General features: G+C 39.7%; 1 protein-coding gene and 1 long non-coding RNA gene across 2 annotated transcripts in view; one reads left to right on the forward strand and one right to left on the reverse strand.

The window, feature by feature from the left end:
• The window catches only part of LOC148373851 (uncharacterized), a 15,738-nt gene extending 4,947 nt beyond the window's left edge, over positions 1–10,791 (forward strand). Inside the window, exons 2-5 of the long non-coding RNA XR_015849854.1 lie at positions 1,297–1,365; positions 9,550–9,630; positions 10,069–10,113; positions 10,685–10,791. This is a non-coding gene — a long non-coding RNA (uncharacterized LOC148373851). The remainder of the gene's footprint in view (positions 1–1,296; positions 1,366–9,549; positions 9,631–10,068; positions 10,114–10,684) is intronic.
• Positions 8,721–21,565, reverse strand: part of scinlb (scinderin like b) — a 30,253-nt gene continuing 17,408 nt past the window's right edge. The window contains exons 9-17 of the mRNA XM_088329614.1: positions 19,492–19,707; positions 17,805–17,926; positions 17,643–17,733; positions 15,347–15,517; positions 15,108–15,282; positions 11,021–11,136; positions 10,856–10,933; positions 10,705–10,765; positions 8,721–9,398 (exon numbers count right to left, since the gene is read on the reverse strand). Of these exons, the coding sequence (XP_088185740.1) occupies positions 9,238–9,398; positions 10,705–10,765; positions 10,856–10,933; positions 11,021–11,136; positions 15,108–15,282; positions 15,347–15,517; positions 17,643–17,733; positions 17,805–17,926; positions 19,492–19,707 (1,191 nt within the window). The 3' untranslated portion in view covers positions 8,721–9,237. The remainder of the gene's footprint in view (positions 9,399–10,704; positions 10,766–10,855; positions 10,934–11,020; positions 11,137–15,107; positions 15,283–15,346; positions 15,518–17,642; positions 17,734–17,804; positions 17,927–19,491; positions 19,708–21,565) is intronic.

The following is a 21,565-nucleotide window of genomic DNA, read 5'->3' on the forward strand; positions in this document are numbered from 1 at the left end:
ATCCATGCGCCGCCATGTTAAACCAACATCATGACTTATGGTCTTCTTTAATAAGAAGATCAAACGCATAGGGGAAGAAATTTCTAAAGACAAAGTCAATACATCACCTATTAAAAGTTTGAAATCTATAAATGCGTGACATGGTGGCTGTCCAGGGACTTTTTCCCGAATCAGTGATCTGTCACTTGATAATCTTAAACAGGTGGTGAATATGGCCAAACCAACTACTTGCTTGTTTGACCCGCTTCCGGGTTCGCTGATTAAAGGTCTTCTTGGAGTCTTTGGACCTTCAGTTCTAAATATTATAAACATATAGCATATGAATAACCTATATTTTATGTTGACAATATCAGGGGATGGTGTCATAATAGTCTGTAGTCAATACTCTTTGTGATCAAAGAGTGATTATGGGCTATACAAATAAACATTACTTGACTTAACCAACTGGGAGTATCCGACTAACAAAACAACTATAGATCTACAAATTAAAACACAGAACAAGGAATTGCAGTTGAATAAATGCTCTTTATTGTCATTATACAAAGGTACAACAAAATTGGAGGGCTTCACCTTTCAGTGTAAGAAACCAATTTAGAGAGCGGCTGGCTGGATGCACGCTAGCATTGGGTATCCTCGAATTAAGCTTGGTCCTGATGATTAAAATACAACCCTCCCAAATGTACCGGTTCCCCACAATTTGTTGCTTCTGGCCATCTGTTTCATGGGTAATGCATCTGGCGTTTGTGAGATAGAGGCTCAACAGAGGAAACTTTTGAGAGTTGCCATATAGCCAAGTCTCAGTAGGCCGCACCTGGAGCGTCGCTATTTCATTCTCCCTAGACATTGCTTCATTCTCTTTTCTGACCCGGTAAAAATCCATAGGGCAGTCGCTGCTGATCACATTTCTGTGCAGCCCTCTGACTTTCCTCAGAATCCGATATAATTCATGAATTTCTTTTGAATGTAATGAGACGCTGGAGTACTAGCTCTAGCTGTAGCCATGTTTTGCAGTTTGTTTTTGGTAGACCCCCCTGGCTATTTGACTGACAGCATAGACCAGCCTATCACAGTCACGCCCAACCAACACACACACATACAATCTGCTACTGTGATAGCATTTTCTTTGACCTGTTTGCTTCAGAACATGATGCACAATGTGTTGATGTCAATTACAATAAAGACAATTCAATTCAAAATCCGGGAGGCAACACAGGGCAACATAGCAAGGTGTCTCTGTGTTTGGTAAATAAGATAAACATGTTTGCACCAACTATCTTTCTTTTACTTCTACATTAGGGGTCTCAACCATGCGGCCCGGCAGCGATTTGCAGACCACGGGATATTGTGAGGACCCCACCTTTATATGTAAGTTTAATGTAGGAGTTCGATATGGATGTTACCTGTCAACCACGGCCAATTCTTTCCCTTTTTATTCAATGCAATCTCCCTTATTACGCGGTAATAAGTTGTACAAACACAAAACACCACCTATCTACTCACAGCAAGACTATGAAGAATAAAAACAAATGTTGTTTTGTAAACAAGTTTATTGACCAAATTAACAGCACAGACAATTATTTCAGCGTCTTTCTAAGTTCTTTCCCCTCTTGCAGTAAATCTAGTGTTGCTTGAGACCGAGAGGTCGCAGGTTCAATTCCTGGATCCTCCAAGTTAAATGCCAAAGTGTCCTTGGGCAAGTCCATCCATCCATTATCTGCACCGCTTATACTCAGTAGGGTCGTAGGTGTGCTGGAGCCCATCCCAGCTATCTTCGGGCAGTGGGCAGGAGACACCCTGAACTGGTTGCCAGCCAATCGCAGGGCACACAGGGACAGACAATTTGCTTGCTCATTTACAGCTAGGGACAATTCGGACCGGCCAAATAACCTGACATGCATGTTTTTGGAATGTGGCAGGAAACCGGAGTGCCCAGAGGAAACTCACGCAAGCACGGGAAGTACATGCAAACTCCACACAGGGGGTTCAATCCCATGAACTCAGAACTGTGCCGCACACGCGCTAAGCACTGCGCCTCCGTGCTGCCCCTTGGCAAGTCGCTGAACCCAAATGCCCCTGATGCGTGAGTGAGTGGCTAAGTGTGAAGCATCTTGTCTTCAGTGACTTGAAAATATAAAAGTGCAGACCATTTACCATATTATATGTAGCAGTTCAGGATTTCATAAACTTCATATGTTCTAAAAATAAATGCTTTACTGAGGATATTATTTTGTAGTTTACCACAACAATATTAGAAATCTTTGGTAACGTTGACAGCTGCTACCATTGATTAGAGCCGAAATGGGCAAAACAAGATTGGTCTAACAAAAAACCCAGTTTTTTAAAATTCGTATTTGTTCCCGTACATACTGGACTGTCTCAGAAAATTAGAATATTGTGATAAAGTTCTTTATTTTCTGTAATGCAATTAAAAAAACAAAAATGTCATACATTCTGGATTCATTACACATCAACTGAACTATTTCAAGCCTTTTATTATTTGAATATTGCTGATTTTGGCTTACAGCTGAAAAAAACTCCTAAATCCTATCTCAAAATATTAGAATACTTCCTCAGACCAAGTAAAAAAAAATAATTTTATAACAGCAAAACTAAATCAAACATTTGAAAATGTCCATTGATGCACTCAGTACTTGGTTGGGAATCCTTTTGCACGGATTACTGCATCAATCCGGCGTGGCATGGAGGCAATCAGCCTGTGGCATTGCTGAGGTGTTATTGATGCCCAGGATGCTTCGATAGCGGCCTTCAGCTCATTTGCATTTGTAGGTCTGGTGTCTTTCATCTTCTTCTTAACTATACCCCACAAATTCTCGATGGGGTTCAGGTCAGGGGAATTAGCAGGCCAATCAAGGACAGTGATGCCATGGTCAGTGCACCAGTTACTGGTGGTTTTGGCACTGTGGGCAGGTGCCAGATCATGCTGGAAAATGAAATACTCATCTCCATAGAGCTTTTCAGCAGATGGAAGCATGTAGTGCTCTAAAATCTCTTGGTACACAGTTGCATTTACTCTGGACTTGATGAAACACAGTGGACCAACACCAGCAGCTGACATGGCTCCCCAAACCATTGCTGACTGTGGGAACTTCACACTGGATTTCAAGCAACTTGGATTTTGCTCTTCTCCAGCCTTTCTCCAGACTCTGGCGCCTTGACTTCCAAATGAAATGCAAAACTTGCTTTCGTCTGAAAAGAGGACTTTGGACCACTCTGCAACTGTCCAGTGCTTCTTCTCCATAGCCCAAGTCAGACGCTTCTTCCATTGTCTTGAGTTCAGAAGTGGCTTGACCATGGGAACACGGCTATTGTAGCCCATTTCCCGGACACGTCTGTGAACTGTGGCTTTTGATACCTGGACTCCAGCTTCAGCCCACTGTCTTTGAAGCTCCCTCAAATTCTGGAAGCGGCTCTTCTTCACAATTTTGTTAAGGCTGCGGTCATCTCTCTTGGTTGTGCAGCGTTTCCGGCCACATTTTTCCCTTCCAACAGACTTTTTGTGGATATGCTTTGAAACTGCACTCTGTGAACAGCCTGCTCTTTGAGAAATTTCTTTTTGTGTCTTACCCTCCTGATGGAGGGTATCAATGATGGTCCTCTGGACAGCAGTCAGATCAGCAGTGATTTAGTTAACTGAACCAAGCTGAGTGTTTTTAAGGCTCAGGAAACCCTCGCAAGGTGTTTCGAGTTAATTACATGATTCAGGTGATTAGTTGAATAGCCTACTTGTATACTTTTTCATGATATTCTAATATTTTGAGATAGGATTTTTGAGTTTTCTTAAGCTGTAAGCCAAATTCAGCAATATTAAAATAATAAAAGGCTTGAAATAGTTCAGTTGATGTGTAATGAATCCAGAATGTATGACATTTTTGTTTTTTTAATTGCATTACAGAAAATAAAGAACTTTATCACAATATTCTAATTTTCTGAGACAGTCCAGTATATTGTTATATGCGGCACACAATTTGAAACCGTATAAAAGACAGAGAAAACGTCTAAGTTGACAATTATGTATTTCCTTCAGTGAGCAGATCTTCACTGCTGTTAAATTGAAGCTTAAAGAACAGTGGATGCCCTCGCAAATAACTTAGGGTGAAATTCTGCTGTGCGTTAAATATGTTTCAACAGCTTGACCATGGTCATAAGACAAAACTCTATTTGTTTTATCCTACAACACAGAAGTTAAAATTTCTAAAGAATTATTTTGCAAAAGGCCGTGTTCAGAAGACGACGCGCTAAAGACATCCATCCATTAACCGCACCACTTATCCTCAGTAGGGTCGCGGGTGTGCTGGAGCCCATCCCAGCTGTCTTTGGGAAGTGGGCAGAGGACACCCTGAACTGGTTGCCAGCCAGTCGCAGGGCACACAGGGACAGACAACTCACTCGCTCATTCACACCTAAGGTCAATTTTGGACCAGCCAATTAACCTGAATGTGGGAGGAGTACCCGGGGGAGACCCACGCAAGCACGGGAAGAACATGCAATTTCCGCACAGGAAGGCTGATAGCTGGATTCGACCTCAGAATTGAGCCGCTGACGCGCTAACCACTCAACTGCCGTGCCTCCCTCATGACATACTGTACATTAGAATCTAGATTACCGTAGTTTCCGCACTATAAGGCGCACCTAAAAGTCTTAATTTTTTCAAAAGCTGACCATGCGCCTCATAATACAGTGTGCCTTATATATGGCTCAATATTAAATTCGCAAGGTCTCGCAACTTACGCAACAGCCGCCGACTCGATTTTCCCCCGAACGTGGAGTAGTCCGCGGTGTATGCTGGGATTTATATACCGGCGTTTCATTGGCTAACCAATGTGTCAATCATCATTTGAATCGATCACTATTGGCTAAAGTTATTCGGAGCCTCGGATTGGCTAGAGCGCCAAAACAAACCCTGCAATTGGCCGAAAAAGATGTGTCAATCATCCATTAAATCGATCGCTATTGGCTGAAGTTATTCGGAGCCTCGGATTGGCTAGAGGGCCGAAACAAACCCTGCAATTGGCCGAAAAAGATGTGTCAATCATCCATTAAATCGATCGCTATTGGCTGAAGTTATTCGGAGCCTCGGATTGGCTAGATGGCCAAAACAAACCCTGCAATTGGCCGAGTTTAGCAATGGCGTAGCAAGCTTAGCAAGCTTTCTAAAGTACGCCATAAAGAAACATGTTTCATTAGTCTGTATTTGTAAATATTCTACTGTCCTGGATTTACTTCACTCACGGTTGTAAGAAGACCATGATTGCGTATCATTATTAAACGTGAGAACTTAGGTGAGCTATGCGGCTTTATATTTTCCCGGTATCTTGTTTTAGAACGATCTTGATGTTGCTGTGATGAGTTGAGTGAATTAAACTCAATTCCAAGTGTTTATTGTCATATGCACAGTAAAGTTGCGAGCGAAAAAGAAAATAGAAACTAAGAAATTTTGGGAATTTCTTGAATCCCAAGACTTTAACCTTCCGAATGATATTTGAAATGATGCATTTGAGTGACATCGTACGGACACCGCATCCGCACGTGTCTACGACACGTATTTGCTTCTTTGCAAGCTTTGGGAATGTTAAGGGGGTAATCAGTTTGACTGAATCATCTGACTGTTTTGTCGACGTTCCCATTGTAGCGCCTTATAATTGGGTGCGCCTTATCTATGGAAGATATAGGACCAAAAACTATTTTTTGGGGGTGCGCCCTATAACCCGGTGCGCCATATAGTGCGGAAAATACGGTACAATAATTCGATTGTTCAACCCACATACGTATTTTCTCCTGATTGATTGTGTTTCTTACAATTCTTTTTTATTTTTATTTTTGTAGCTTATAGTGAAAATATGTTTTTATCCCCAATAGATATTTGAGAGTGGTTTATTTTTATCAAACCTGATATCCGAGCTTTCATCTTGTTTCTACAATGCTTCCCTATTGTCCGAACTCTTTATCCTTTTCTGTCAATCGATGCCGTAGCGCGTGTTTTTGAGAGGGACCACAACTTGTTTTATTGTGTTTCAGTGTGTTTTATTGCTTTTGTTGCTGATAATAAAGAGTCCCAAGACGGATAGTGATTTGGGGAAGAAGGAAATTATTGCGAAATATGAAAATGGTATATGAGTGTAATGCCTAGGCGATGCATAAAGGTACAGTAAATGGTTTAAAAAAAATCTTTATTGACTGTATATTAATTTTTATTATCTACACTTTAATCAAATAAATGTTGTTTACCTATAGGTTTTATTAATATTTTGGGTACTTATTTATTTTAGCTTGAGTCTATTTTAAAGCAATTTTACAGGGTTGGGTTATATGCGATGTAGGCTTATATGTGAGTGTCTATACGGTATGCCAATTTAACAACCACTGTGATGATAATATTCTCAACTGAAATGTAGTGGAGCTGTCAGATAACTTAATGTTACGATCCACTTTCGACAGTCTCCACGCACTAGCGTGGAAATGTTTTGGCCTTTTATTCTGACATTTTTTAATCTTGTTTTTTTCTCTTTTTAAGTCTTTATTATGTGTTTATCAATGCCAATAAAAACTATGCTCTTCCATGACATAACTTACAGATGATTTTGCCCCACTAACGTGCTGTGTTTTTAAGGATTAACATTAAAGTTATAAGATTAACCGCTGGTGTTAAGGGAGAGTGTGTATTATCCGACCACTAAATGTCGCTGTATTGTCTCATGCAACCGAAAATGAGTTTTAAAAGGCACAAGAAGAATACGATCTAGGGAGACTCAAAGGGACCAAACGTACAATTTTCTTCCTTATTTATTACCCAGCCTTTCACAAGGTTTTTGGTCTATAGAGATGGCAGCAAGGTGACGGACAATGATGTAAGCTTCCTCTAGGTAAAGATCATGTTGTGTGGAATAAATGTCAAATTTATCAAGCTACGAGTATTGAAGAAAATGCACATTTATATGATAATTCATTTATTATTGCTTATCATTTAAATCAATATTATTTAAAATAAATAAAATCCCACAAGAGGCACTAAATAATGAATGCACTCTGTCCCTTTCAAGACTTAGTCTGTTATTGTGTGACTTACAACTTTCTTTGAAAAAAGCTTCTTAAATCCATCCGTTATCTGCACTGCTTATCCTCAGTAGGGTCGCGGGGGTGCTGGAGCCCATCCAGCAATCTTCAGGCAGTGGGCAGGGGACCTCTTTTTTGATCCCATCCCAACTCACCTTTCCCAGCTAGGTGTTACTTTTTTGCTGCTCCTATCAACCAAACGCAAGTCTGGCATGAATATGTTGGTCATATGCATCAGTGCCTCAGCAAATAAAATGAGATATCAGTTATTTTCAGTTGTTTTAGTTGTCACATAATATTGGTGTGGGCAAAACAACGGTTCCTAGATATTGGTGGGGACAAGTCAACTCTGTCCATGCCGAATGTATGCCATTGCATGATAGGATTACGCTTAAAACTAACAACACTCTTGAAAGTCTCATTCTGTTTTAAAATGTATTACAACTCAATTTCTCTCTATATTTTGTGTGTGCCTTGTCCAACAAAGACCAGTGTTAACACAAACAAATTGCTACTTTTCAGTTCAGTTATTACTTGCGGTGGGTGGGCGAGTGCCAATTCGTGGCATCGGTAATGGTACCAGACTTTTTGCAGGTATTGGTACGTGTGCCGATATCAGCTTCCATCTATTGTTCATTTAACTATGTGGATCGGATAAATACAAAACTATCAGATTAAAAAAGTATGATTAATTGAAAAATATGATGTTAGGGTTTAAAGGTATTTCTTCAAAATATTTGACATTTTTGAAGAGGTAATTTTATGTTAGGTTCGGTGGCCTTGGGAGTATGACGCCCACCCCGAGACTGGGAGGTTGTGGTTCAAGCCTCGGCTGAGTCATACCTAAGACTTAAAACATTGGTACCCGTTGCCTCCCTGCTTGGCGTTCAGCATTAGGGGTTGAAATTGGAGGGTTTGGTCACCTAATGACTCCCAACACCTCAGTTGGTTTGAGCGAGGGGGCTGGCAATCCCCTCCTCTGGATCAACCTCCCAAAAAGAGTCAGAAACGACTCTAGCCACCTCCCACTAGGGGAATATGGCTGTGGTATATAATAATATATATATATATATATATATATATATAAAATTTTATGTACAAGAGTAATATTGTGGTAACAGTATTGAGGACGATTCAAGATTAGTACTGTAATTTATCTGTTCATACCAATTTCCGACCGGTGCAAACCAGTTCCTTTTTGTTAACCATATTACAATTAAAAAGAAAAACTTGTCACTTGTCCAGTTGAAAATATTTGTGGTTGTATAGGCGTTCAAAAGGCATAGAGAAAATTGAAGTTCAACTCCTGCCAAAATAAAATTATATATTCACTGACACATGATACAGTCAGTAATATTTGTTATTTTATTTTTTTCCCGTGATTGCCTATCTACATCTGTAGTCCTACCATTTGCGTTTATCTCTAAATTGACAGGTTATCCTGCAAATGGCATTTTGCATTATCTAAGATAAATAAAATTCATGACTAAATAACAACAATAAATTGATGATTAATTTTCATTACATTATAATTAAGTTAAAAAAAATCTTCTACAAGATGGTAAGAAAACATCTCTTAAAGCTGAATTATTGATGGTGCCTGCCTCTTCAGCATGAATGCACAATTCGTTCCATACACGTGCAACATGTTTTAACTTCAAAAAGTTTTATTTGGAAGCCATCCATGAGAGCATCCCGTGGAGATGGTGCTTAATTGTGGCGTGTGTGCATGCATATACTTAACCACGTTTCACAGCAGGAGAAAAATGAGGCATGCATCTTCTAGTAAGCGTTAGAAACTCGACCTAAGTACATGAGCTCAAGGATTAAATGCTGATTATAAAAGTAAAAAGCATGTTGACATAAGGTAGGTGCACACAGCTGTCTAAAACATCTTGCATATTTATTTAATTTTGTTTTTTTGTAAATGAGAAAAGGGGGCAAAATAAGAATGGCATTCGAATGAGAGTTAAATAAATTATTTGTCAAATAAAGAAAACACACATCATTTTTTTAAAACCTGCACTGCTTCTCCAAAGGGTGCACGATCAGCCTTTTAAATCAATTATATCGTTGCTTTTGGCACTTAGGGATTAGATTTGAAATGATAATGACAACGAGCGCTTAAGAGGTGCAAAGTTGGCAAAAGAAGTGCGAGTTTGGCGTTTAGAAGCGTGCGCGGATTCTCTCCAACGGGTCGGTCTCCCACATCTTTGGATCCCAGGCGTGGAACCAGCCGGTAAAGATTGGCGGTTCCGCTCCCTGTTTGATGGTGGTGATGGGCAGCCCCTTGCGGCCGGACGGGTCCGAATCCAGATAGGCCCTTGCTGGAAATAGACAGGAGCAAAGATGAGAACTTCTATTAAAAGTTGCATATTTTTTTCAGTTTTCACTTCAAAGAGTATCCAAAAGCAATATAGAAATGCAATTTCCCTTTGCACAACGTTTATGTTGCAAGCAATATCTCTTGATTTACAGGGCCAAGCTGGAAAACAACATTTGAAAACCCGTGACCTTTCTTTTCCGGAGGCAACACTATAATAAAAAACATCTTGAAAGGTGAGCTCACTGGGACTGAGAAGGGAATATTATCAGACGTATCCTATTGAAAAGAAAAAAAACTAGTACAGCAAAAGTATGGATATATCATAATAGAAAACTCTGTTTTTATTTAGTCTATTTAAACAACCAGGCTTAATTAAATGTCTCCTATGACAACAAATAACTCAACCTAATGATAGTCTTTACAACAATAATGTTACATGCACCCCTAAACAAAGCATTCAATCAATACTGTAATATGAATGTAAAGAAAGAAGCACTACCTGTTTGTGTAACTGTTTAAGGGTGCCATTTTGCAAAAATCCTGTTTGCCCACAATATGTCGCTGTACAGTGTAGTGTAACCGAAAACTAACTACGGATACTTAATTACCAAACCACACAATTTTTGTTGTCAGTTTATTGCCCAGCCTTTCACAATGTTTTTAGTTTTTAGGAGTACCCGTAGTAGCAAGATGGCGGACATGTCAGATTCCTCTGGGTGAGGCTCATGTTATGTAGAATGAATTAAAATGCCTTGACTTACGAGTATTAAAACAAGCACATTTATTTGATGTTTTGATTCATTTTTCCTTATCTCTTTAGTTATTTTTTTTATTAATGGATTTTTTTTTTTAATTTTTATGCAGTGGTTCTTAAATAGTGGGGCGCGATTTTTTTTTTTTTTACTTTCCAAAGAATTAAGAGCAATTCCACTACACAAGGGAGCAGAGGTGTTCTCATTGGCAGTGCTTGAGTATAGACAGGGTTGGGTAGGGTTACTTTAACTTGATTACTTTCAATTACTTTTGGATTACTCCAATACCAGCTTGCCTGCCCCCCATTAACCAGTAGACATTAATGCCTGCCTCTAGACTCTTTCAGTATGTGTATGATGGATGTCTGCAGTGAGTGAGCATTTTGGTTTTATATCATGTATTTTTGTGTACGTGACAAGTGTAGAGTTTTGGAATACGTAAAACCATGTTTGAAATCATTGAAAGTCTAAGAAGTTGATATTTTTTGGGGGGCCTCCATGACACTATCCACACATTTTGTTCTCTATATACTAGATAATTCTTGGACTACCAACCTAATTTGGGCGCTCCAGCCTTTTCCTGTGTGTTTGCTTCGTTGCCAATCCAAAGAAATAGCTGAACACAGAAACAGAAATGTCACCAGGGACCATTGTAACGTCATCAAGGTATACTTGTGAAACCTCCAAACATATCAAAATAGCTCACTTGGGCCCAAGTATCCAGAATCATGACGTCATCCGTGGCCAGGTCAGACTGAGTAAATTCTCCTGGAACTTCTTCCACCTGAATAAAATACAGGTAGAGTAAGGTGTATGATGTAATAGTATTTTGTATCAGACAATCAAAGTTCTTCTCTACTGTGTCGCTTACAATGAGTCTGCCAGTTTTGTTGGAGCAGCCGAACAGACGTGGAGGCTTGATCACATTTTGCAGAATCTTGGAGGTCTGGTATTCCTTTTTGCCACCCAGAGAGGACCAGAATGCAGCTGTGCCAGAGAAACAGATAGTACTCCGTCACACACTACTACATCAAGGGTCTCTTTTTAAGCATATGATAATTTGACAGATATTATGTTTTCTGCTTAACATTCATTATATAGTACAGCTATTTAATCAGAATTTATTGGGTACAACAGACTCGTTAGTGACAGTTCACTTAGGTCAAATCACTCCATGATAACTACTGTATATACCTGTATAAGGGAAATCCTATTCATTTTTTCCCGTCTGTGATATTTTTATTCTGTTTTTAATATTGGATACCTGCAAAGAACGTTGCATAGGATGCCAGTTTTTTTTTTTAATTTTATTCAGTTGTCTCTTATGAATATACGACAAACAGAAAGAGAAAGGGGAAAAATAATTAACAAAAACTGAGAAAATAACATAACAAAAGGAAAAAAAAACTTTGCAATGTTGGGGAATATCATCTATGCTCAAGTCATTCTTCAATACCCTGTATTTATTGTTTGTAAGAGGTGTCCTTATCTCATTTGTACATAAACTAAGTCTCCTTGATTCGTATTCGAAATGTGGTCTTTTCCATTACAATTTCTCTACAGTGTACAGCCACTGCTCCACGGTGGGGAGATCTTTTTTTGTATCATAATCTTGTTTTTACTATTTTGCAAGCTGCCGGAAGAGTTTTTACCAGGTGCCCATCTTTTTTTGTAATGTTTCTTCTGTTAGAGTTCCAGAATAGAGCACCTTGAATTTTTTGGGTATGCCGTATCCCACAACTTTCATTGAAACGAACCAAAATTTGTCCCAGTCGACCATGCCAAAATATATGCATGTGGTCACGGTCTTACTCTCTACGTGCTCTCCAGCATGCTTGTTGAACCTCCGAAAACCTCTCCTAATTTAAGGGGGTTATAAAAACCTGACCAGTTTGTTATTTTCACTATTATACTTTACTTTGGTCCGTTATTTTCACTACTATGCACTGTTTTCATCATTGTCGCCGTCGGTCAATAATGTTGAAGTTCTTTGATTTTGTTCCCCTTTGAGGCAGGTCTATTTTTATAATTAAACCAACCACCTTCCCCATATTGTAGCTGATACATTTTAAAGACGAATCGTATCTGAATCAAAACATAATGCTTTTACTGCAAACGGCCTGAAGTAAAGTTGCAGTTTATCAACGCTCTAGTAACGTCTAGTTTCTAATTTCAGAGAGTGAAATGGCCACTAGAGAGCAGTGTTGGTATATCAGTATTGGCATTGTCACTGTCACAAAAAAGGCTGGTATTGACACCAATACCTGATTTTGTATCGATTCATGCTTGGTATCTACATGATATTCATCTTATACAGTTACTATTCTTTAGAGCTGGCAATAAAATAGAATGTTCAGATCAAGATTGTCCAACCTTTTACAAACTAAGAGCTACTTTTTGTTACTAATTAGCGCAAAAGGCACCATGTTTGAAATGCATTCCTATCATAAAAATTGTTTGTTTTTACCAGGTTAATAATTGGAAGTGAGGTAAAATAAACTCAGTCAACAGCAAAAAAAAATGTGTAAGACGGGGTATATGATGTCGCCATGGCTGTTTAATGTGTACATGGATGGTGTGGTGAGAGGTGAATGCATGAGTATTTGAGCAGACGTGTAGAGAGATGGATAACAGTGGAACGGTGTGGCAAGGAAGTCAGTTGTTGTTTGCAGATGACACAGTGCTTGTGGCTGATTCTGAGGTTGGTAATGGAGTTTGGAAGAGTGTGTAAAAGGCGTAAGTTATGTGTGAATGTTGGAATGTTGATGGAGTGGGCATGGTGTTGGAAATAAGATTGGATGGACAGGTGCTGGGAGAAGTTGAAAGCTTTAGGTACTTGGGTTGTGATGTAGCTGCAGGTGGTGGACTGGAGTGGGAGGTATTGCACAGAGTGCATCAAGGAAACAAGGTTTTGGGTGCTCTGAGGAGAGTGCTGAGCAACAAGAGTATGAGTATGGATGTTAAAAGGGGACTATATGAGAGTGTGATTGTGCCGACTGTGTTGTGTGGTGCAGAGACTTGGAGCCTGAATGCAGATTTGAGAAGGAAATTATGTTTTTGAGATGAAGTGTTTGAGGAGTATGTTGGGAGTGACAAGTTTGGTTACATTGAGAAATGAAATTGTGCGAGACAGAACTGGAGTAGTACTGAAACTGAGCAAGCGTGTGGATAAGAGAGTACTCGGTTGGTTTGGACACATGGAGAGGATGGATGAGGAGTGAATGTTGAAGGATTTACAGAGCACAAGTAAATGGAAGGACACCAAGAGGAAGGCCGCGATTGAGGTGGATGGATGGTGTTATGAGTGCACTGGAGGAAAAAGGTTCTAAGGGATGGGCAGAGCACCTGAACGATGCGACAGGGGTAAACCAGTGAAAGCTGTCCCGCCCTGCTGTTGAATACAAGAGTGTGTTGTGTCACCCTGGCCGCTTTCTTGTGTTCCGTTTTATTTGGAGGGACGAAAGCATGACCTACTTGAGTGCCGAGGTGCTTAACCTGTTACGGTGTTTGGGCATTTGTGTTGGCAATGGTCCTATTTTTTTGTGTGTTTTTTTTACTCCTTTTTCTTTTTCTCTTTTCTATTTTTTTGTGTATGTTTTGCATTGCTGTCAGTCACCCCTCTTGAGGGATATGACCAGGGTACATAGATAGAAAATCACAATAACCCAGCACTGTTATTTATGATATTTTCAGAACAGGTCTACGTGCGCCTTAGCTGTCCTTAAGGAGGACTCTGGCGCCTGCGGGCACCATGTTGGAGAACCTGTATCTAGATTTATGTAACTCCAATTCTTTTGATCTCAATTAGAATGTTTCATTTAGTTGTATATTAACATAATACTTTATTTTCACATGAAAACTAGTTAAAAAATGTTGTACAAAACATTTTAACGACGCGAAATAATATAATCTGCTGGTTAAAAAACACATTTTTTAAGGACATCACAACGTTAGACAAGATAGCACTTAAGCATCCAAATTACCAATACAGTATGAATGGAAAAAAAAACTTTTCCTCTAAGGTTCCTAAAACATCTTTGTTATACATGATATACCGTTCCTAGTATTGCTTCTTTAAGGCTTTAAATCAGAGTTAAAGCTTTCACAAGATTTTTTTGCGAGATTTTTGTTTTTTCGGGTACCTGTACAGTAAAATGGCAAACAATATGTGAAGATTTGTCAATTTAATGGCGCTCTTACTCGTGACATTGCGGTAAGATGTTTTCCCTTGTGTGACGTCATTACGCACGCACCATATTTTGTTTTGCTAATTGTCGATTGCCATGTTGGATTGAATGGAGCCGTGCTCTTGTTTGCTTGCTGTTGAGGAATGAATATGCTTAAAGGCTGAACCACAATGTACTGCTTATCTTCTCACACATGAAGAAACTGCACACTCTGACATATCCTTAACTCAATAATTTCAGCCCCATCTAGGTAAGGCACATGTTATGTTAAAGGAACACTGTGTATTATGACTCTCCTGGCTTAAAGTCATGATCACAGCCACAGTAAGCTCATTCCTCAAAAACTAATTAACTTTAAAAAAAAATCTTTTTTATGTGTATGTTCGAATTTGGACTGCATTGAAAATAGGCCTTTTCTTACTTTTACCATTTTCATCCAATATTGACAAAAAAAAAAAAACTATTAACACGCATGAAATATCTCTTTACCCTCCTTTCCCTGCTTTCTAATATGTTGTGAGTCCCAGAACAGCGGTGCTAAAAGTCAGATGAAAGCAGATAGATAAATGCCAAAGGCTCTTTGAACTCAATTGGGCATTCTTAACACATACTTAATACAAAATATTCTTCTTTCAACTTTTTAAGAAACCGCCAACGACACATCTCACATTTAACTAAGCAACTATGCTGAAATTACTGGAGAGGTCTCATTTAAATTCCTTCACAACTAGCTCTGCTGCAGTCCCCTCCTTTCTATCGGAGGCCACCCACCTGGCTCTTTCCCCTCAAATACTTGGCTGACACTTCCCCCAAGGAAGGTCACGACATGCTTAGCGGCCTCCATCTCTTCATCACTGGCGCCAACGCCCCGCCATACGAAGACGCCACTCGGCGACTTCAGCACAAATACGTCGTTGGTGTTCAGGTTACAAGCGTTAACATCCACCTGAAGAATGAAAGTGAAAGCCGGTGAGGGGTAGGGTTCTTTCAGTGGTTTGATTGTGCCTCACCTCCACAGCCCGGGTGGAGTGGGATGTGCTCTGGCGGATGTGGAAGAGGCGAGTGGCGCCGCTTTGGGTCTGCCCGCCCTTACGTGACGTTCCGCCGCTGTGGATGATCATGGGTCTGCCTTTGAACAGGCTCATCAGGTGGGGGGGCTCCTGGCCCTGAGTCACCCGTACCTGCGCAACACAAGAACACAGTCATTTCTCAACACACTGTAGTGTGTAATAGGGGTTGGCGGCAGACGTAAGGTTTTAAACCCAAGTCCGACCTGACCTGAAATTCGTCCCGAGCCGGGCCTAAAATATTAATCGGGCCGGTGTCTCTGGTGAAGAAATCAATATCTTGTGTGCATATAAGGAGGACTGGTATATGGTCCTAACTCACTGATGTGGCTATGCTAACATTACATTATTAGCCACAGTAATTTGTTGCCATGGTAACATCACATTGCATCGGCATTTCGAGGCCGCAAGTTGTTTTAGCCACAAGAGATCATGGTTTGCAAAAACACTGAAGATGCCTTGTTACAACACGTACTGTCAGTCTGTTATGAAATGATCTGCATTTTATATAGCGCTTTTCAAGTCAATGACTTCTCAAAGCGCTTTACAATGTGCTCCACATTTCCCAATAGCGGCCTTGCAGCCATGTAAGGCGCTAACCTGCTTATTGGGGGTATTAGGGGTTCAGTGTCTTACCCAAGGACACTTCGACATGTAACACGGATGAGCCGGGATTCGAACTGGGATCCCTTGATCCCAAGACGAGCGCTCTACCTCCTGAGCTACTGCCGACCCATCCACCCATCATTATTCTTCTTTGTCTCTCCGTCTCTAGTGCCATTCTAGATTCTTAATTACATACTTCTGCTGTGGTTTATGATTCTGAAGTCAATTGACTAAAACTAGTAATAATACATAGATTAGTATGTTTAAGATTTAACTTTTAAAAGTCATGGCACAGTGGCATACTTGGTTAAAACATTCTTGAAAAAAATGTTCTCTTAATGTAATGTAAGTGACACACAATCTAATGCTACAGAACTGGAGTATAGGAGCATGTCTGAGGGACTAGACTAGCTTTAGGTTGTATCTAAATCTGGTCTGAGCAACAGACGTGTTGTGCAATGTCCTTGATCCCCCCCAAAAAATGAAATACATTGTGGAACATTTCAACAATAATGCAGCTGTATAATGGAAGTGTTGCATTTAAGTACCATTTAAATTGAGTCCAAATACCAATATGAATAGTTGTACAACACTAATACTATAGTTGAAATTACTACCAACTTACACACACATCATCGTTGTTTAGCATTTAACAAAACTGACCGAAATGAAATTTTGTGTTTTCTGTTCATTTCTTTGGTGTTAAAAAACATCAGGATGAGAACAAATAATTCAGCACACCCTTTTAAAGTACAAAAATACAATCATACAGTAAAAAAAGTTATCATTTATCAATGAAGTTTTTCTCCATTCCAATTTCTATTTTGGATGTACACTATGAAAATATAATGATTTAAATTTTGAAAAAACAAGTAGAACATTTTTTAATCATACATGAACAGTTCCCATACTTTAATTTGACGTCCACAAATATTTTGCCAGTGTCAATTGTGTTTAATATTTAAATTAATTTTTAGCTAGGTATTCTGACTATATGGAATTGATTAAATATTACTGACACTGTTGGGCCCAAAGGGTTCATGTGTTCTGCTCCCGGCTTCTCCGGGTTAAATGTCAAAGAATGCTCGGGCGAGACACGAAACCCTAATGCCTCGGATATGTAGATAGGCACCTTGCATGGCTGATTCTGCTATCGGTGTGTGAGTGTGTGTGAATGGGTAAATTAGAAGTGCATTGTAAAGTGCTTTTGAGGTACTTGGAGACCGGTTAAAGTGCTATATAAATGCAGTCCATCTACCATTTAAATATAAAAGTACTTCATGCCGAAAATCTGTGTGCTGTGTTTATTATAATTAGAAACTAACTCAAATTTACAATGACCCATGCAAGAAGAATTTGTATTGGATCAGTATCAATTGATATTAGCCTGTATTGGATCGATACTAAAATTCCAAGTTTTGCCCAGCCCTGCGGCGCACTCCTGTGGCCTGGCACCTTGGTTCTAAAACACTGCCTGTAAGTTGGAATTGAATCATCTAGAAACATGAACAGTTTAATTTTAAGTTCATAAAAACTGCCTGGCACTTGTTTTCCTACTCAATACACCAACCCAATTGTAAAGACGCCAGACAAAAGAGACAAAGACGTTTAGTACGCGCTGACAAGCCCTAACCTGAACCGGTGAACCTCCCAGTGAGTCATCCAGCTTGACGGTGAGGAACGCCGAAGCAGCCAGTTCGTCCTGAGTTGCTTTCAGCCCCTGCCTGAAAGAAATTACATAGATACCTTCAGTATAGCTTTATTCAAGAACTAGCGACTCCATCCACGTACACACCAAGTGTAAATGATTTTTCCCGTCTTGTAAGTGTAGAGGATGAGGTAACAGTCTCCACCATAGAAGTGACCGTAGGACGCGGGTTCCACGGGAACCATTTCGCCGTTATCGACACGCCAAATCTAAAAGAAATTGGCAAAGGATAATAAATAGGAAGAATAGGGTGGGATAATCAAAACAAATGTTAATGCGTTTAATTTATAATTAACCATTAGGTTTAAGCAAAACTTTAAAGTCATGAGCAGCACTGGGTTGAAAAATTTTGCAAAGGGGCCGGATTGTCACATTTTGGACACAAAAAGAACATAATTGGTGAATTGTTCAGTCTAGCTTACTAAAGAACATAAGACCTGTATGCAAATTTTCAATCCTCTTTTGAAACTTTCAGAAAGAAATATATTATCACTCTGTGTGATTTGATATGAAATGATAATTTAAAAAAAATTGGCTTTCTGTTTATATGCAGTACAGGGACAGTGTGTATTATTTAAACTCTAGATTCCACAGTATTGTGTAATGCAACCAAAAACGAGCGCTAAAAAGCTTGAGATTAATACAAATTACGGTGGTTCGAAGTGACCAAACCGGACCATTTTTCTTCTTTTTGTTTTTTTGCTGTGGTGGGCAGTGCATTTCACTCCTGAGCCTCAAGTGATGTGTTGTTATTGAACCACACAATTCACCAGCTAAATTGAAGAACGGGAACAGCTAGAAATATGCAGATCATGTATCTCTCAGGACTGGGTTTCTCACCTGCTGTCTAGGTGAGCCTCATATCATGTTAAATAAACAGACATTTCTTGACCCACAAGGATTTCAAGAACACGAACGTTTATGATAATTCATGTATTTATTTTTATTATTCTAATCAGTAGTTTTTAAAATGATTTTTTACCACTAGAGGGCGCTAAATATTATACAATGTCCCTTGAAATAAATGCAAACTTCTCAACCTCTGAGCGTTTTTTAAAAATGCACGTTTTTTTGAAAGTTAAAGGAGGCGTGCATCATTTGAAGTGTCCTTTAAAAGTTGAATATTTTCTCTAGTAAGTATGCATTAACACTGCTCAACTGAGTTCAAAGAGACGTTATGTTTTATCTTCCACTGGACCATTCGGCTTTTTCTGAATTTTAGCAAAGCTGTCTGGGGTGGAAGACATTAGGTAAAATGAATGGGGGGCAACGGGGAGTGCTGGAGGGGGATGTCACACTCGTCCCCGCTGTGGTTTTTTGTGTTGATATGAAAATGGTGGAAGTAGGAAGAAGTTTGCTTCCAGGACAGTCCAAACATCAAACGAAACCCAAAGAAAAATGAAAAAAGAAGAGTTTATCCGAGCGCATACTGTATAAGAAATGCACGTACTGTACGTTGATGCGCAATAAAAGGAGCTTGACATAGGCTACAATGTAACACAGGCCAGAAGATGGCAATAGCGAGTTAAAACAGTTCCAAATCCTGTACACCTCCTTTAATGTATTTTTGCTTATTGTTCAAATCAATATTAGAATTTTTTTGATGAATGAGCATTGTTTGCCACCAATAAAAGCTAATAATACACAATGTCTCTTTAAGCCAGAAATTCATTAGAGAATATTTTGTAGTGAATGATGATGAGAATGAGGGTCTCCAGAAAGGATCCATGGGGCACACCTGTGGTAAATGTACCTGTTGCCACATGCATTTTACCTGAAACTGGCCCTTGCCATCATCGATCATGCCGTGCTGTGCTGCCATGGCCCTGTTGGAGTGCAGGCTGGAGGCATCAAAGGGCACCTGCTCCACTTTGGCAATGCGGCCCATAACGTAAGCCTGACTCGGCCCTGTGGTCTCGTCTTTGTCCCTCCAGTCACTGAAGAACTGCTTGAACAGAATGGTCTCTGCTCCTGCAGGGAGTACTTGGAGCTGCAAAGGGAGAAAAGAGATACACGTGATGTTTTCAAATCTTAAGTACTGTTTTTTTCCAGACTATTGGCCAGAAATTTGAAAGAGTGCCTAATATACTGCAGGATAAAATTGGAAATGCATTTATTACTTATACAGTACGGCACAAAAGTGACTGCCTCCTCACATTTCTGGAGAGATTTCATTATAATGTTAAAACAACACTAAAGAAACATCGCTTTTATACAATGAAAAGAAGCCTGTGTAAACCTTATATAGTGTAAATCTATTTTTCCCCTCAAAATGTAGCCATCAATAATTAAACCCCTGGCAACAAAGGTGAGTATACCCCAAAGACACTGCACTCCAACAAAGCACTGCTTTTAATTTTCCCTCCAAAATACTATGTGACTTCTTACTCTTACTAGGCATAAGAATAAAATGTGTGTGTTCAATTTGTAGTAAGCTATGTCATACTGGTCACTGACATCCCCAAGATGGCACACCATGGCAAGGAAATCTGAAGGAAAAAAATGTATTGTGGCACTACATAAGCTGTCCAAGGCTACAATATGATAGTCCACACTCTGAAGTTGAGCTGCAGGAAAGTGGCCAAGATCCTCCAGCGTTATAAAAAATCAAGTCAAGTCATGTTGATTTGTATAGCCCTTAATCACAAAGAGTCTCAAAGGGCTGCCCAGACCAGAGATTATTGCAAACCTGAATGCACTCACAACAGGGCTTGTGTTGGATGTCCAAAGAAGCTGAGTGAACGTGCACTGCGTCACATCCAAATCATATCTAAGATAGATAGGCGCAGGATTGCTGTCTGCATTACTGCATGGATTGAAGAGGTGGGGGTGTCAGCCTGGAAGTACCCAGACCATACACTTCAAGAACTTTCACCTTACAGTGTACTCACTTTTGGTGCAAAGGGGTTTAGTTATTGATGGCTACATTTTGAGTTTTTTTTAGGAATAAAATAATTTGACACTGCTATAAAGGTTTTACACAGACTACCTTTCATTGCGTCAAAGTCATGTTTCTTCAGTGTTATTCTACTAACACTATAATGAAATCCCTCCAGAAATGTAAGATGTGTACTGTACTCACTTTTGTGACATACTGTATGTGTGCGTTACTTCACAAGGTTTTATGGTAATCGATTATCAGCGCCGGTCCAAATTGCAAAACATTGTTTCCAATGGGATTCGGTTGAGGTGGTGAGGGCGCCGACATTTTACCATTAGACCTCCAGTGGTACAGATGACATACGAATAGGCATTCAAGCTTATCTCATTATCACACTATGCACAGTACCAGAAACGCTGATTTGCATAGTGCATTCTGATATGTAAAAAAGTCTTAAAAAAATCAATGATGCTGCAAGGACAGAAACATAAAACAGAAAGTCTTTCAACAAAATACTGTAGAAGCCCTTTTACGTACGTATACATATTACACCAAGAGGTGCAGGAGAAAATGTGTAGAGACTGTTCAGAATGTACTGCGCAAATCTCTGGTGTTGAGAGTAAAAATAGTGTAATAATGAGATATGGTCTAATCCCTTTTTCATATATCATCTGTACCACTAGTGGTAAAGTGTCTGTGCCCTTACCGTCGCGATTGGGGTTTGATTCCCGTTGCAAACAACGTTTTGCGATTTTAATTAATGATGCTTATTGACTGATTACACGGCGGCGCAGTGGTTAGCGCTTGTGCGGCACAGTTCATGTCATGGGAACCTGTCGTGGGTTCAAATCCAGCTCCAGACTTCCTGTGCGGAGTTTGTATGTTCTCCCCGTGCTTGCGTGGGTTTCCTCCGGGCACTCCGGTTTCCTCCCACGTTCCAAAAACATGCATTTCAGGTGAATTGGCC

This window comes from Urocampus carinirostris, chromosome 1, assembly GCF_059441175.1.
Source record: "Urocampus carinirostris isolate Australia breed hairy pipefish chromosome 1, RoL_Ucar_1.0, whole genome shotgun sequence".
Classification (NCBI taxonomy): domain Eukaryota; kingdom Metazoa; phylum Chordata; class Actinopteri; order Syngnathiformes; family Syngnathidae; genus Urocampus; species Urocampus carinirostris.